Raw genomic sequence first — 18,352 nt, forward strand, 5'->3', positions numbered from 1 at the left:
CTTTCTCTGAACCTGCCCTGTACCATGAATGAAGGCATGATGTCCACTTGCATTGACATTTGCGAGTCTGATTCTGAAGAAAGTATTGACTCTCCACCCAGTACTCTGGATGAGTCAATATTGCCTTGTACAATATCTCCTGCCCTGCCCCTAGAGGCTCGTCTAGGTATTGCTGCTATTTTTACCTGTCTTTCTGCAGTTTTGGAATTGCAAGCTAGTTTGACTACTACGCAGAGTTCTGGGTGCAGTGAGATTAAAGTTAGGGAGTCAGTGTGTGGTCCAGTGAATATTCCTGTACGTTCCACTCATGATGATGAAATTCAGTCTCAGTTTATGGTGGAACCTTCCCTGGGACATCTGCCCTGTTCTCAAAATAAAGTTCCAGTTTTGCCCTGTAACATGGATAGTACAGAATCCTTCTTAGACAACTTGAAAAATGATGTTCCTGAGGTCTTGTTTGATGATCTAAAAGTCTCCGAGTTCCTCCCAAAGGGTGCAGAACTTGTAGGAGATGTCTCCTGCCCCCCAGGTCCTTCTGAGGTGTTGCCCACTTCAGTAGGCATTGCTGCCTTGCTGACTACTTTTGCAGCTCTTGTGGAGCTTCATTCATGTGTAGTCAATGATGATATTACAGTTACAGAAAATTCTGAATTTGAGTCCCAGTCTTCTTTTGAAAGACCAGTACCTGTGATCTTTACTCGTGATGATTTTCTGCCCGGTACTGGTTTTGGTCTTGTCGTGTCGGACTCTGAGGTTGGCAGTTCCCCGACATGTCCTGAGGTTTCTCCTGTACTAGTGTACCCCAATGTGCTCTGTGACCCAGAAAGCCCAAGTGTGCCTCGGTTACCAGCGTACTCAGATGCTTCCTCAGTGGAGACATGTTCTGATATAGCCTGCCTGCTTGCATGCCCAGAAGTGGTCCCTGAAAGTCCTGATCTTGATGGGTGTCCTGCTAATTTTGAGTCTGGAATGATCATAGGTTCCATAGGGGTTCTTGGTGGTTCTCCATGTGAGCCTGGTGAGCGTTCTGGCTTCTTGGGATCTCTGCGGAGCTTCAAGGCGTTCTGGGAGATTCCGGGAAAGGTTTTGCTTGGTGCCCTGAATACGATCAGCAATGGCTTTGGTGTTGTAAGGGACACTTCGAACAGGTATTGTGGCAGGTTTGGTATTCTTGGACGCTCCTTGGAAGGTGGTGGGTATTGTCTGGAGGGTGTCGATGGCTTCTTCTCTGGTGTCCACAGTCCTGATGGGTGTTACGCTGAGACTTGCAGTGCTGATGGGCATGTTTCGGTGGCTTCTGCTTCTGATGAGGTCGGTTTCGGATGGACTGACTCTGGAATTGGGCCTTGTCGGGCTGTCCTGACCTTCATGAGTCTTCAGTTAGAGTTTTGTGATGTTACCAGTTTTGAGGGATGTCTGGAATCCATCCCTAGAAGGGGGGGTACTGTGATGATCCGCTCAGCTGGCTGCACAGGCAGACAGCTGTTTGTCCATTCCTCTAGTCTGTGGGCTGCAGTGGAACAGAGACCTGTCTTTCCATTGCAAGTTTCTGTTCTGTTCTCTTGCTGGGGAATTTGCATACATTCGTTATGCAAATCCCCTACCTGCCTTCTTTGATGACTGGCACTATAAGAGCTTTATGTTTCCCAGAATGCTTTGCTGGACATTTCCCTTCCATGCGCAGTTCCTGATGGACACTGCTGGAGTGTCAGCCATTGCTATCTAGTATAGTTAATTCCTGGGGGTTGCTTTAGGCTCCCCTGCAAGGTCAGTCAGGTTGTATTATCTGTATTGACTGTTCTGTCTTGTCTTGCCTGTTTGCCATTGTCCTGTCCCTATGGTGGTCGACAGGAAATGGTTCTGATCTTTGTTCTTGGAGTATAGCTGGTGCAGCGGTTGCTACCAGCTATCTCTTCTGTTCTGTCTTCTGGGATCGCTCTAGCTACTTTTTGCTAGCGCTGGGGATCCTTCTGTTCTGTCTCCTGGGATCGCGCTAGCTACTTTGTGCGAGCGCTGGGGATCCTTCTGTTCTGTCTTGTCTGTCGCGATTGCGCTGTCACCAGCGGCGGTTGATAGCGAATCGCTCTGTCTTGTTTAGATCGCACTAGCCGCTAGCGTTAGCGGCTGTGGATCTTTCTGATCTGTGTTCCTGCTTGGATCACACTTGCTCTGGTGGAAGAGCGGTGGATCCTTTCTGCCTAGTTCCTGTTTTTCGTGTGTCTGTCTTGTCCGCTACGCTTGCTGCAGGCTCGGTGAGGTAACCGTTAAGCAAGCGCTCGCGTCCCCTGTTTCATGTTTGTCTGTTTATGGTTAGTTAGGCGTGCTTGTCTCTATTGTGCTTATCACGTGGAGATCGCGCATAACCGCATGCACTGTTGCGAATGAGTGCGGTGTTCGCGGTTAGCTAGCGGTTGTTATTTTCCGTATCTCCTTATTGTATTTGCTGTGCCTTTGCTACCCTCGTATTCTATTCTGTTCTGCCTTGTGTCACGTCTCGCGATCGCACCTCTCGCGATCGCGTTCCTATTTCGTATCTGCTGTTGTGTGTGCGCGGTCGCGGGGTGGCGACTGGATTGGCGCACACACATACAACCTATCCCTTTTGCTCAATCTCATTCGCAATCGCCTCTCTTGCGATTGCGTTCTGCGCTTCGTACAATTCCTGTCTGGCACTTGTGGAGGTACAGAGGATTGGTTCCTCTGCACTCCCCAGCGCCATCTGCCGACAGGAATTTCCCTCTACAGGTGCGTAGCACCTTTTGCTGGGTTCCTGCAGATTATACGCTTGTGGAAGATCTCCGCCGTGTCAGCGCACGCGTTGTGCGCTGATCACGGGGAAAGTTCCACAATCGTGACAAATGCCTAATGATGTTGATGCAGGGATTTTATCTGATTGCCATCTGGAGTCGGGAAGGAATTTTTTCCCTTTTGGGGCTAATTGGACCACGCCTTGTAAGGGTTTTTTCGCCTTCCTCTGGATCAACAGGGATATGTGAGGGGGCGGGCTGGAGTTGTTCTTTGTACTGGTTGAACTCGATGGACGGATGTCTTTTTTTTAACCAAAATAACTATGTAACTATTTTACTATTTTAAATTGTAAAATGTTACGAAGTTATTTTAAAAATAATATGATTATTATCTCCTAGGAGATAACTCAGGAGAAAAAAGCTAATTACATATGGGCCAATTGTGTCATGAACCAAGGTGTGTATAATTTGCATAACTCTGTAAATTTTAACTTTTACAGGGGCATAGCATTAGCCATAGCAGCTATAGCAGTGCCCTGGAACAGTGGGGGCCCAGGTGATACTTGATGTATTCACTATTAACGTTCTTGTGTTCCTCCACCCTCTGGCTTTGTCTCAGTGCTCATTGACTATCTTCAGTGTGCATTGCATGAAAATTGCTCAATTAACTTATCCATAGGGCAGGGGCAGGTGGCATTGCTCAAGAGTGCCTACTTCTGGCTCTAAGATTTGCTATGGAGCTCCATAATCACTAGCTATGTGTAATGCTGGGTGGGTCATACTTTCTGACCACCCAGCACCACAAGGCTAAGAGCTGGATAATGGAAGAGGTTACACAAACTGCCCAGAGCAACTGCAGCTCTGGGCTTCTGATAAGACCCAATGGCAGCGCAGTGCGATGTTGCACTGCTCTTGCGATAGCAAACATTCAGACAGATACAAGACAGACTGGAGTGAGGTAGCCAATAGCAACCGCAGCAATGGCTACCTCGCAAGGACAGGACTAGGAGGACAGAGGCTGACAGAATGAAGTCTTGGTAATCTAGTTACTGCCTCAGTGACAGCAAGCATTCACAAAGACAAGAGTGAGGTAACCAATAGCAACCGCAGCAATGGCTACCTCGCAAGGACAGGAGTATGCTAGTTGAGCACATGTGATCACACTAAGCGCAACTTACCGAAACGTGCTAAAAACTGACTAGCTAAACACATGATATCATCAGTTCGGGTAGGTATAAATCTGCGGCACTGATATATCACCATAATACGAATACAAGGAAAATAACAAATGCTGACTAGAATACGTATATATTGGCGATGAACCAATATATAACATAAGCAAGGAGACTAGCTAGATCTGGACTGTAGCAATACAGCAAACTAACTAGGCAATACAAACAATACAAATTATCTGCACTAGAAGGAGTACGTATATATGTCCCCATGGGAAATATATAATCGTAGCTCCACAAGATAAATGAACTAGAAGGTAACAAGATAAGGAATATTATTCACAGTATTCAAGGACCCAGTAACAGCTTAAACAGAGCTGAAACTATGACGGGCCAGGTCTAAAAGGGGAGGCAGACTTTTATGCTAGCGTCAGCCAATGGATGCAAGCATGCAAATCTCCACACAGCTAAATGGTAATCATTTAATCCTGAGCTGGCTTAGTTACCATTTACTAGCCGAAAGACTATGGGCTCTATTCATAAAAGGTTGTGCGGGGAGAAAAATCTTGGAGGGAAAATGCAGCATCGGTATTTTAGACTTTTGTGTGCTAATTCATAAAAAAGTTTACACTTGCGATAAAAGGTCGGGGAATTCCCGCACTAAACTAGCGGTGCTGGCTGAGTTGATACATTTTCTCTGTGCAGAGACAGAGTTACTTTAAAGGAGGCAGCCCCAACTAGTGGTGCTCAGCAGAGCTCGAATATTCGAGTAGCTCGAATATTCGAGCTCTTTTTCAGCTATCCGAGCTCGGTATTCGAGCTCCGAATAGCTGTAGCTATTCGAATGGGCTATCCGAGTACACTCGAATAGCCCATTCACTATTCGAGCTATTCGAGCAAACGGCGCTATTCGAGCTCGGTACCGAGCTCGAATAGCGTCATAGCCCAGATTGATGTCCTTAGAGCCAATCAGAGGGCTCCCAGGCCCTCTGACGGCAGCCAATCACAGAGGGGGACCCTGGCCAGCCCCTACCCTATAAATAGCGGCCGCCATGTTCCGTTTCTCCATGCTTGCCTGAGACTTGTACAGAGAGAGAGTTGCTCCTTTGTGCTTTGGCTTAGCAAGTGCTCTATTGTGATCATTTACCTAGCGTTTTTGCTCACCTACACCTGCCATATACACCTATATTGTTGTTAGTTAGATAGACATTGTATTTTAGTTAGTAGCTTGTGTGTTACATTAGAGACAGCCAGGCAGCTGCTGCAAGCTTACAGGTTTAGGCCTCAGGGGGGCCTTGCCTCTGTGGGCAGCTGTCCTCTGTTTATTTCTCTCATCTATACCAGTATTTCTGCTGTCCTTTACTAATAGTATTGTAGTTATACTGTACTAGGAGTAGGACACTCACTGACTGTCACTGTTTATAGGCTACTAGCTAGCTCCTGCGTGTGTGCACTCACTCACTGTGTGTACATACTACACACACTCTATTTCCTTCTGATTACTGATAGATTATTGTTAGTTAGTTGTACTTACTGTTACTACTTACTCTTACTGTACTAGGAGTCTAGGACACTCAGTCATACAGTCACTGTGTTCATAGGCTACTAGCTCCTGCGTGCGGTCACTCACTGTCTGAGTGTACACACACCACCCACACTCCATTTCCTTCTGATCGCTGATTGATTATTGTAATTAGTTAGTTCTACTTACTGTTACTACTTACTCTTACTGTACTAGGAGTCTAGGACACTCAGTCACTGTGTTCATAGGCTACTAGCTCCTGCGTGCGGGCACTCACTGTCTGAGTGTACACACACCACCCACACTCCATTTCCTTCTGATCGCTGATTGATTATTGTAATTAGTTAGTTCTACTTACTGTTACTACTTACTCTTACTGTACTAGGAGTCTAGGACACTCAGTCACTGTGTGTTCATAGGCTACTAGCTCCTGCGTGCGGTCACTCACTGTCTGAGTGTACACACACCACCCACACTCCATTTCCTTCTGATCGCTGATTGATTATTGTAATTAGTTAGTTCTACTTACTGTTACTACTTACTCTTACTGTACTAGGAGTCTAGGACACTCAGTCACTGTGTTCATAGGCTACTAGCTCCTGCGTGCGGGCACTCACTGTCTGAGTGTACACACACCACCCACACTCCATTTCCTTCTGATCGCTGATTGATTATTGTAATTAGTTAGTTCTACTTACTGTTACTACTTACTCTTACTGTACTAGGAGTCTAGGACACTCAGTCACTGTGTGTTCATAGGCTACTAGCTCCTGCGTGCGGTCACTCACTGTCTGAGTGTACACACACCACCCACACTCCATTTCCTTCTGATCGCTGATTGATTATTGTAATTAGTTAGTTCTACTTACTGTTACTACTTACTCTTACTGTACTAGGAGTCTAGGACACTCAGTCACTGTGTTCATAGGCTACTAGCTCCTGCGTGCGGGCACTCACTGTCTGAGTGTACACACACCACCCACACTCCATTTCCTTCTGATCGCTGATTGATTATTGTAATTAGTTAGTTCTACTTACTGTTACTACTTACTCTTACTGTACTAGGAGTCTAGGACACTCAGTCACTGTGTGTTCATAGGCTACTAGCTCCTGCGTGCGGTCACTCACTGTCTGAGTGTACACACACCACCCACACTCCATTTCCTTCTGATCGCTGATTGATTATTGTAATTAGTTAGTTCTACTTACTGTTACTACTTACTCTTACTGTACTAGGAGTCTAGGACACTCAGTCACTGTGTTCATAGGCTACTAGCTCCTGCGTGCGGGCACTCACTGTCTGAGTGTACACACACCACCCACACTCCATTTCCTTCTGATCGCTGATTGATTATTGTAATTAGTTAGTTCTACTTACTGTTACTACTTACTCTTACTGTACTAGGAGTCTAGGACACTCAGTCACTGTGTTCATAGGCTACTAGCTCCTGCGTGCGGGCACTCACTGTCTGAGTGTACACACACCACCCACACTCCATTTCCTTCTGATCGCTGATTGATTATTGTAATTAGTTAGTTCTACTTACTGTTACTACTTACTCTTACTGTACTAGGAGTCTAGGACACTCAGTCACTGTGTGTTCATAGGCTACTAGCTCCTGCGTGCGGTCACTCACTGTCTGAGTGTACACACACCACCCACACTCCATTTCCTTCTGATCGCTGATTGATTATTGTAATTAGTTAGTTCTACTTACTGTTACTACTTACTCTTACTGTACTAGGAGTCTAGGACACTCAGTCACTGTGTTCATAGGCTACTAGCTCCTGCGTGCGGGCACTCACTGTCTGAGTGTACACACACCACCCACACTCCATTTCCTTCTGATCGCTGATTGATTATTGTAATTAGTTAGTTCTACTTACTGTTACTACTTACTCTTACTGTACTAGGAGTCTAGGACACTCAGTCACTGTGTTCATAGGCTACTAGCTCCTGCGTGCGGGCACTCACTGTCTGAGTGTACACACACTAAATTTACTTGTGATTACTACTGATTATTGTAACTGCTAGTTGTACTTCCTGACTGTTACTACTTACTTACTGTACTAGGGGACACTCACTCAGTCACCTCACCAACCAACCCACTCCATTAAAGTACCCCACTTTTCACCCGCCCTTTTAAAAAACTTTTGTCTATACGCCCAAAACATTGAAGATGTCTGGAAGTGGCAGCCAGCGCGGTTTGGGCAAGGGGAAGGGCAGCAAGGGAATCAGGAGGAGAGGGAGCAGCATTGTGGCAAGCCGCGGCCGCGGGCGCGCCACCATGCACAGTTCCGCAGCAGCAGCAGCAGCGTCAGTGGCTAACATTCCTCCCATAGCCACTGGCCGTGGACGCCTTGGGCGCCGCCCAGCAGGAGCATCTGCAACTCACGCTGCAGAGACACAGCAGCAGCAGCGTGTAGCACCTGCTCCCATTTTCCTCCAGCCGGGTCGGAAACGTCCCATTGAGGAAAAGGATGCAGACACTGTGGTGCAACTCATGACGGAGGATGAGCAGCCCGCCATCAGCTCTGCATCCGAGGCCTCCACCCTCACCACCACCACCACCCCTGTTCGCAGCAGCCGCCCAGCAGGGTCTGGGGAGGAGGCCAGTTCACCGTCACTCGCCGACCTGTCATTCAGCAGTCTTTTGACCCCAGGCATCATGAGTAAATTGTCTGCTGTTGTTGGCGATCTTGAGGAGGAGATGCTGATGGGCACTTTGGGGGATGAGGGATTGGACAGCAAGACTGTGGCGACAGTCAAGCAGCCCATCCATGCATCAGGAGAGGAGTTTGGGGGGTCCTCATCCCAGCAGGACATGTTTCAGGAGGGGGAGGATGATGATGACCCGGTGACAGACAGAGACTGGGTGCCACCACCTCCAGGGGATGTCGTCCTCAGCAGCTCTGAGGAGGAGGAGGAGGATGCGCTTGTGGGCCTTGCAAGGAGGCGCATCATTGCAAGCATTGGCAGCGTCCCACACCCTGCTGGTGTCTCAGGCTCAGCAGCAGCAGCATCAGCCAGTACCACCACCAGCCGCACCCAAGCCCCCCCCCCCCCAACCACCACAGGGAGACAGGCAGCAGCGCTTCCATGCCGTAGGGGGATGTTTAAGTCACCAATCTGGCGATATTTCACCATGCCCACTGTGTACAGCAAGTACGCCACTTGCAACCACTGTCAGCGGAAGTTGAGCAGAGGTGCAGACCCCTTAAAGTTCTGCACCAGCTCGCTCATCAACCACCTTGCGGCTAAACATTTCCACCAGCATGAGGAGTTCCAGAGGCTGAAGGCATCTGGTGCTGGCAGTGGCACCACACCCATCACTGCACAGCCTTCAGCAGCAGCAGCAGCAACAGCAGCCACCCGCCCTCCTGCTCCTCCAGCAGCACCAGCAGGAGTGCGGAAACGCACTGCTCCTCCCCCCTCTGCAACTCCTGCCGCCGACACTGAGGCCTGTTCTGGCAGCCAGTCCTCAGTGGCCTCCTCTGCTGTGTCTGCTGATTCCCGTGTCAGCAAAAGGCCACGCCAGAGCCTTTTGAGCGAGTCCTTCCAGGGGGTGGTTAGGGCTCTGCCTCCCAGCAGCCGTCGCGTGCGGCAGCTGAACGGCTTGCTGGCACGGGCCATGTGCTCCCAACTCCTGCCGTACACGCTCGTGCAGGAGGGGAGCGACATTCGTGCGCTGCTTGCTTGCGCAGCCCCAGACTGGCAGCTCCCCAGCAGACACTTTTTCTCCCGCAAGGCCATTCCTGCACTGCACCGCTTTGTGATGGCCAATGTGGAGCGAGGGCTGGAGCACGCGGTTGGTGAAAGGGTCCATGTCACCATGGACTCCTGGAGCAGCCGCTTCGGGACAGGCCGCTACCTGTCCTTCACTGTCCACTGGGTCAGCTTGGTGGAAGGGGGTGAGGATGGGAGAGCAGCAGCGGGCACAGCAGCAGCAGCAACACAGTGGGTGGTGCCACCCCGCAGGCTCAGGGGAACTGCAGCAGGTTCCTCCGATCCTCTGCCATCCTCCGGCACACCTGGCCAAACCCCCCGCCTCAGCAGCAGCGTGAAGGCCCGCCACTGCCAAGCGCTGCTGCACTTGGTCAGCCTTGGGAAGACCAAGCTGACGGCAACCCATGTGTTGGCCAAACTCCAGGAGCAGGAGAGGATTTGGCTGACCCCCAGAGGCCTCAGAGTCGGAGAGGTGGTGGCCGACAATGGGGCCAATCTGGTTGCCGCAATACACAGGGGAAACCTGACCCACATCCCCTGTCTTGCCCACGTGCTGAACCTGGTGGTGCAGAAGTTCCTGCGCACCTACCAGGGGATGGGCGAACTGCTGGAAACGGCAAGGAATGTTGTGCGTCACTTCCGGCGCTCGGCTGCAGCCTGTGCGAGCCTGGAAGACGTGCAAAAGGAGCTGGATCTGCCACGCCATCGGCTGATCCTTGACGTTCCGACTCGCTGGAACTCCACCCTGGCGATGTTGGAGCGTCTGGTTGAACAGAGGCACGCTGTCAAACAGTACCTTGCCCTGGCCACTGTTTCCGCAGCTCTGAGAAGGGACAAGACCAGCAACTTCCCGTCCATCGTCCCCGATGATGACTGGAGGCACATGCAGCAGGTGTGCTTAGTGCTGGCTCCCTTCCTGCAGGCCACAAACATGGTGAGCAGGGACCATGCTATGGTCTGCGAGTGGGTGCCCCTGGTTTCTCTGCTGAACAGGGCCCTCGATGCTTTGCTGGAACAGGGAGCGGCAGCCTTGGACCAGCAGGAGCGGCAACCAGCTGCGCAGTCCACCTCTGAGGGGGAGGAGGAGGAGGACTTGGTGGAGGTCCCTGACCTGGCTGCTGATGAGGGGGATCAGCACAGCGCAGCTGAGTTGGTGCGGGGGTGGAGAGAGGATGAGGCAGCAGAGGAGGAGGATGAGGACAGCACTGACGTCGATGTGCCAGCAGACGTGGCCCGCCTCTTCCCAATGGCAGCGCACATGCTGACGTGCCTGCGCAGGGACCCCAGGGTGATCCAGATGAAGCAGAGGGAGGACATCTGGATCAGCATGATGTTGGACCCACGCCTCAAGGGGAAGTTGAGCCAGTTCCTGCCGCCTGCAGGAGGAGACCCAGCGCAACAAATAAGGAGCTTGCAGCAGGCCCTTGTTGAGCGCTTGGAGGAAGCCTTCCCCCAGCCTTCCACCCCCACTGTCCAGCAGCCAGCACAGAGGCAGCAGCAGGTGCCTGCATCCAGCAGCAGCAAGCGCCCCACAGACCTGCTGTCTCTCAGCCACGAGCTCTACAGGACTGTAGAGGCTCCGGCAGCAGTGACTAGAGAGGAGATGCATGCAGCAGCATCCTCCTCCGGTCACAGCCAGCGCCTGACCCGCATGGTGGCTGACTACATGGGGTCGTACAGCGGGCTTGACAGCGATGCCCCTGTTGATCCCATGGAGTATTGGGTCAAGCGCATGGAGATCTGGAGCGAGCTGGCGCAGTACGCCCTGGAAGTGCTGTCCTGCCCCCCTTCCAGCGTGCTGTCCGAGCGCTGCTTCAGTGCAGCTGGTGGCGTGGTCACCGAGAAACGCTCACGTCTGTCTCACAAGTCTGTGGACAGACTGACGTTTCTCAAGATGAACCAGGCGTGGGTGGAAGGCGAGTTCCTGGCCCCTGTTGTCGGCGAGAGGGGGACATGAACTGGCTGCCGGAACCATCGTTAATGTGCCTTACCACCCTTTACCACCTCCTGGCTCCTGCTCACTAAGCCAGCCTGGTTCACTTTGACTATTACGTCGCCTGCAGCCACACATTTTACACCTACAGTGGGCTGCTGTGTACTGCCCTTCTGCTGTCTGTCTGTGTTTCCCACTGCCAGGGTACACAGATGATTTACCTTCTGCTGCCACTCTGCCACCAGCTATTACGTCAAACAATAGCTATATTGGTTGCAAAACCAAAAACCAAAAAACCATAAAAAAAAAAAAAAGGTTTAATTTTTCTGAGGTGCCCGGGTTGAAAACTGTGTTGTCCCAGTTGTGTATTGGACACAATGTGGGCTGCACGACCGCTGTCTGGGACCTCCTGTTGTGTTTATTTACAGCCCTGGTATCACCGCTAGGTACCAGGGCTATTATGTCACGCTGCCTACCTGCTGCCACACTCACACTGCTCCTCCATACCTCCTCCTGCTGCTGCTGCTGCTGTCTGTCTGTGTTTCCCACTGCCAGGGTACACAGATGATTTACCTTCTGCTGCCACTCTGCCACCAGCTATTACGTCAAACAATAGCTGCTCGCCTACTCCTCCATTCCTCCTCCTGCTGCTGCTGTCTGTCTGTGTTTCCCACTGCCAGGGTACACAGATGATTTACCTTCTGCTGCCACTCTGCCACCAGCTATTACGTCAAACAATAGCTATATTGGTTGCAAAACCAAAAACCAAAAAACCATAAAAAAAAAAAAAGGTTTAATTTTTCTGAGGTGCCCGGGTTGAAAACTGTGTTGTCCCAGTTGTGTATTGGACACAATGTGGGCTGCACGACCGCTGTCTGGGACCTCCTGTTGTGTTTATTTACAGCCCTGGTATCACCGCCAGGTACCAGGGCTATTATGTCACGCTGCCTACCTGCTGCCACACTCACACTGCTGCTCCATACCTCCTCCTGCTGCTGCTGCTGCTGTCTGTCTGTGTTTCCCACTGCCAGGGTACACAGATGATTTACCTTCTGCTGCCACTCTGCCACCAGCTATTACGTCAAACAATAGCTGCTCGCCTACTCCTCCATTCCTCCTCCTGCTGCTGCTGTCTGTCTGTGTTTCCCACTGCCAGGGTACACAGATGATTTACCTTCTGCTGCCACTCTGCCACCAGCTATTACGTCAAACAATAGCTATATTGGTTGCAAAACCAAAAACCAAAAAACCATAAAAAAAAAAAAAAGGTTTAATTTTTCTGAGGTGCCCGGGTTGAAAACTGTGTTGTCCCAGTTGTGTATTGGACACAATGTGGGCTGCACGACCGCTGTCTGGGACCTCCTGTTGTGTTTATTTACAGCCCTGGTATCACCGCTAGGTACCAGGGCTATTATGTCACGGCGAGCTGCCTGCCTCATTGACTGCCTGCTGCCACACACTCATCCTCCTCCTCCTGCTGCTGAATTTACCTCCTGCTGTCTTTGTGTTTCCACTGCCAGGGAGCACATACAATGGCGCTTCCAACATGCGTGCGCCCACCAGCTATTTGTTACGCTCAAAAATAGATGCATTTCTTTAAAAAAAAATTGAAAAGAGAAATACGTGAAGAAGAATAAGACTATATTGAAAAGGAAGGAGAAGAAGAAGAAGAAGAAGAAGAAGAAGAAGAAGAAGAAGAAGAAGAAGAAGAAGAAGAAGAAGAAGAAGAAGAAGAAGAAGAAGACGATATAGAAGAAGACGATATAGAAGAAGACGATATAGAAGAAGACGATATAGAAGAAGAAGAAGAAAGATAAAGAAGAAGAAGAACAAGTATATACAGTAACACTACTGAACAAAATTAAGGACACAACTTCTCTTTCCACATTTTTTTTTAAAGGAACATCCCCACATAATCACTTGCTGTTGTTACTTGGAAAAAAAGAGGTTTCTTGCATCATTCACCCTCAAAACAAGTGTTGGAAGCTATTTAAGGCCAATTCGAATAGTCAGCTCGAATAGTTAGCTCGAATACCGACTCGAATAGTGAGCTCGAAGTCCGAGGTCGAATCGAATAGTAAAAATTATTCGACTCGAATATTCGAATGACCTCGAATAATTTACTATTCGAATTCGACCAAACTCGAATTTTAAAAAGGGGTATTTGAGCATTTTTTTTTTTTAAACTGCCTCTCCTTGCCCTGAATCTTCTCTGAATCTGTCTATTAGTCTTTCTAAACAATCTATTTAATCGCCGCAGCTTAGAAGAATTTCAAGAAACTTTACAAATGCAGGCTTCCTGATGTGAAATATATCTGAAAACAGGTACCCAAGGGGTTAAAAAACACAGCCTGGGTATTCTGGAAAGTCTTTTTTGCTCTGCTCTCACTGCTGCTGCCTGGGAGGTCTGTCACCATTAACTTAGCTGTTATCCACTGACTTATCTCCTTTTCTAAACAGACGATATTCTCCGCCACAATTCCGCCTGCTCTAATATTTATGAATTGACATTTGCTGACGTGTTGTGATAATCACCGCATAAGGCGGTAATTTCCCGCACTGCTCAGGAATGTCAGCTTTTCATGCGGAAACAGCTTTTTTGAATTGACACTTTGCGAAGTGCTCGGTAAAGTCAGCTGTTTTGAGCATTACTGCATGCGGGAATGCTTTATAAATAGAGCTTCATCTGTACCAATGCATGCAGTCCTATGCAACAACATGCATGCAGGAAATCCAGGGCTATCTGGCTGCAGTCCAGCTGTGGTAAGCTATTGGTGGAATGATGACAGCATTCTGAGCTGCCCAGAACTACAGAGCAATTGCAAATGGCAATGTGACTCATTGCGAATGCACAACCGAATGCATGCTGACAAGCCAGAACTGTCTGTTTGCGGCTCCACCGCAATGGACAGAACACGCCACCGGAGAACCTTTGATAAAAACATTTGACTTAAAAATGTGTCTAGTTGAATCTAATTTTTATTGGTGTAACTTGATTTGGATAAATGCAAACTTTGACACACGCTTATAATAATCTAATTTTTAATTGCTAAGATGTGTTTTAACCAACATGTTTATTTTTTTTTTTTTTTGTCCTTCAGGAAGAAAAAAATGGACGTGGACACTGATTTTGTGCAAGGGATTGATAATGACAGCTTCTTCATCTTTGATAATTTCAGCAAGACTGATATTTACCCCAAAGAGCAGCCCCTATTGCTCATCCCTTACTTACTGGTGTCCGTATTTGGCCTTGTTGGAAATGCCTTTGTCCTATACATTATTTTGAGGTGTAAAAAGATGTGGACAACCATCAACGTCTACGTGTTCAGTTTGGCTCTTGGGGACATCTTATCCATGCTGTGTCTTCTGCTCTTCACCACTGAAGTTTATACCAGTCAGTGGATTCTGGGAACATTTATGTGCAGGCTGTTCTGGACCTTTAACGAACTAATACCCTTTACCAGTATCTATTTCTTGACCATCATGTCCTTCAGTATCTTCATACAGCAGTACTTCCCTAGTTTTTCTAAGAGACTTGGGCCAAATATTGCTGTGCTCACCAGTGTTATCACGTTGATAATTTGCCTGTTGCTTGTAATGCCTTTCTACATCTATGCTGATATGGACGAGCAGAATAACTGTCAAGTCTTTTGGCCAGATCCCGATACCTTTTGGAACCTGATCTTCATCTCTTACAGGCTTGCTGTTGGTTTTTTGCTACCATTGTTGTTGACTGCCATCTTCCTCCTCGTTACGGCCTTTCGATCCTTAAACCCAAACAATTCAGCCAAGGGAAGTGGTGATGTTATCAAGGAGTCCACCATAATGATTTCAGTCCTCCTATTTGTTTTTTTCATCTTCTGGTTTCCCACACATGTGCTGGAAATGATGTCTGCCCTTGTGGAAGATATGGGAATAAATGAAGTATCCTACCACACCATAAGCCTCACGCCTTACTTGAAATGCTGCATCTTTCCCATAATTTATGGATTTCTATCTCATAGCTTCAAAGAGGAATTTAATGCAATTTTCTGCTGCAAAAAACTGCAGGAGAATAATGGACCACCTGTAGATTCTGCTGAAAAACAAGACGAAAAATTGTCCTCTTGTTAGCTCTTTCTTTGAGTGTATGTGTGAGTTAATACATCGATACTTTGAACATGGCTTCCTGAAGTCTTTGGAACCATATGTGGTTCTCGATGGACAGTAAAGAACTTGAGTAAGCACACTTGATAGCTATCATGGCAGACTTACTACTTATGTGTTTACAAAAACAGCCATGTCAGAGTAAAAATATATATTGTGTACGGTGTCCCATGATGCTCACGGCAAGATACATGTGCCCAAACTGATCTTTGGATACCTCGGGCAGGCACAATATATCTGGAAAAACTGAACGTTGAGCTTTTGATCAAATGTGGGCCAGAGGTAGCAGTAGACACATGACTGGATGCAAACATTACGGACACATGATTTTTGAGGGTGTCTTGTATAGAGAGCTACTGATTTGGATATAAGCTGTTCCCCATTACAAGGAAAAGACTCAAATGTAAATTTGGTATAATTAGTTATTTTAACAAATGTTTCTGCTGCTTGTACAAATCAAGCTAAACTATCTGCCAAAGAAGTAGGTAAAGTCCAGAAGCAGGGACCCCTTCTGAAGGCCACAGGTATTACACCGGTATGGAACAGTGGGTGAAGAGGGCCTAAAGTCTACCTTGTATGGTGGCTAAGGGAAGACCCAGAAGTTTATGTGGCCCATAACATTTTTGTCAATTTTTATGGCAGCCCTGTACAGAAAGAGAATGTCAGGATGTGCAGGCATAGTATGGTCTTCTGTGGCACTCCTGGCAGCCAGTCAGCATGTTGCCGCTGTGAGCAGCATGCTGGTTGGCTGTCATGATGAGCATGGCTACACTGAACTTAGAGGAGAGAGAAGGACCTATTCCACCACTGTCAGCAGGTATTGTATAAACTCTGCTGCCTCCACTCTGCATTCAACTCCTCACTTGCTCACAGGACTGGGCCCCTCAAATCCTGAAGTGAGTGCAGATTTGTGAACCCATTCTGCCAAATGCCACCATCCCTATTAACCATCCCTCGAAGTGACCTACACTCTAATGTCCCCTAACACAGTCTAAGCCCAATATTCCTGAAAAGAACCCACAGTGCCCGGCAAAAGTGTTCATCCCCTTGGCATTTTTCATGAGATTAAACATGGATTTTTTGAGAGTTTGTAACATTTCATTGACAGAACATGCCTACAACTCTCAGCCTCTCAGGTTTGTTGTGATATCATGTTTTTTTCCATATGAAGAAGATGGATTTGATGGCGCTCTGCCTCTGAGGCATATTCAAAACTTTGGATATTTTTTAATAACCCAAACCTGACTTGTACTTCTCAACTACTTTGTCCCTGGTCTGTTTGCATAGCTACTGGGTCTTTTTGGGGTGCCCCTTGCTTAGTGGTGTTGAAGCCTCTAGAGCGTTTCGAGGTGTGTTTATACTGACAGATCATATGACTAGTGATGGTTATGTCTAGGAGAACTCATGGAGAAGCATGTGATTTGCAGGGATGGTCATAGTCAGCCAACAACTTCGCTACGCTGGAACTATGCGTAGTTTTACGCAATTAAGCTTTGCCAAACTACGGCTTCGAAATCAAATATTCGCTTTGTATGCATTTCGTAGACTACGCGTTAAAATACGCAATTACGCGTAGTGCAAAGCGAGGTGTATTTGGATGCTTATGCCCGTATGCGGAAACATTTCTGCTTTAATTTCTCTTTAAATGCTTATATCAAAAACTCTTCTATACGTACATTCCCCTTTTCAATGCGTAAATTTGTAAGCATGCAATCGTACGCGGCAAAATAGACGCGAGTAAAGCATTCGTAGTTTACTACGCAATACACATGTTAACTACGCATAGTGGGCGTAAACTACCCGTAGCGGTACTTCACTACGCGTAAATTCATAAGCGTGGTTTTGAAACTTTGCCTAGATGTGAACTACGATGCGTAAATTCGCACTGGCGTAGTTTCTGCTCATCCCTGGTGATTTGTTTGATCAGCTGATAGATTTGCAAAGCTCTGATTTGCTGTGATCACATCCTGCTTTAGCACATGATCAAGACAAGCAAATCAGAGACTTGCTTATCTATCACCTGATCAAACTGATCATATGCTTCTCCATGATTTCTCCTAGACATAACCATCACTACATATGACACTCAGATTGCACACAGGTGGACTTTATGTCACTAATTATGAGACTTTTGAAGGTAATTGGTTGCACAAGGACTTTTAAGGGCTTCATGGCAAAGGAGGTTGCACGTGCCAATTTTCAGTTTATTATTTTTCTTCAAAAAATGTATTTTTATATATATTTTTCTTATTTCACTTCACACAATTAGACTCATTTTTGCAGATCCATCACATAAAATAAGATTAATAAACATGAAAATTATAGGAATGTAATAAAACAGGTACAAAGGCAAACGGTGTGAATACTTTTGCAAGTCATTGTACCAGTTTGTATTGTAGGTGTGGAAGCAAGCTCCATGGAGACAGTGTTGTGGCAGATATTTGATCCTGGGTCTCTAGTGCTGACCATTTAGCATGCAGGACATGCAGAGGTTGCGACCGCGCAGGGGCCCTTGGACCAGAGGGGCCCAATAGGGGTCCTCCCTCAACCACAGCAATAGCTCTTTAATGGTGCTATACTGGTAATGAACACTTCTATACATGTTTTGAATAGTGGTAATCGTTAAAAAACCGTCCCCCTCCTCTGCTTACACCTCTCATACTGTGCAGGGCCGGTTTAAGCAACAATGGGGCCCCAGGGCAAAATAAACCTGGGGGGCCCCCCCAACATATACCCCGGAACAAAAATCGGCATTAGGGGACCTTTTTTGCAGCTGGTATAGTCAGGGTGTGAAGTCCCAATCGGTCAGAGCTCCGCATTCTGGCTATCCCAGCCTGCATGGGGGACAAGGCGTTAAAAAGTTTCAGGAGGGGGGACCCCACATCATTTTTTTTTTTTTTAATTCCCACACTCTAAACATAAAAAAAAATTGGGAAAATAGGAAAAAATGCCAGGGATCTTCATACAGCCATATTGCGGCTGTATAGCGATCCCTGGCCAAAGTGCTGCGGCTGCGTATAGACCCCCTGGAAACCCCGTCAGGAAATTTATTGCGCTTTCGTTTGATGCATGTAAAATTACGCTACCATTAGGTTTGCTACTAAA

The 18,352-nt window shown here is 47.7% G+C and overlaps 1 protein-coding gene across 1 annotated transcript; it reads left to right on the forward strand.

Annotated features, from left to right (window-relative positions):
• Window positions 1–14,212: 14,212 nt before the first annotated feature.
• On the forward strand, window positions 14,213–15,214 carry LOC137526075 (somatostatin receptor type 5-like). Its single transcript, XM_068247289.1, has one exon. The coding sequence runs from the start codon at window positions 14,213–14,215 to the stop codon at window positions 15,212–15,214; it is 1,002 nt and encodes a 333-aa protein (XP_068103390.1).
• Window positions 15,215–18,352: the final 3,138 nt, after the last annotated feature.

This window comes from Hyperolius riggenbachi, chromosome 7 (genome assembly GCF_040937935.1).
Source record: "Hyperolius riggenbachi isolate aHypRig1 chromosome 7, aHypRig1.pri, whole genome shotgun sequence".
In the NCBI taxonomy this organism is placed as follows: Eukaryota; Metazoa; Chordata; class Amphibia; order Anura; family Hyperoliidae; genus Hyperolius; species Hyperolius riggenbachi.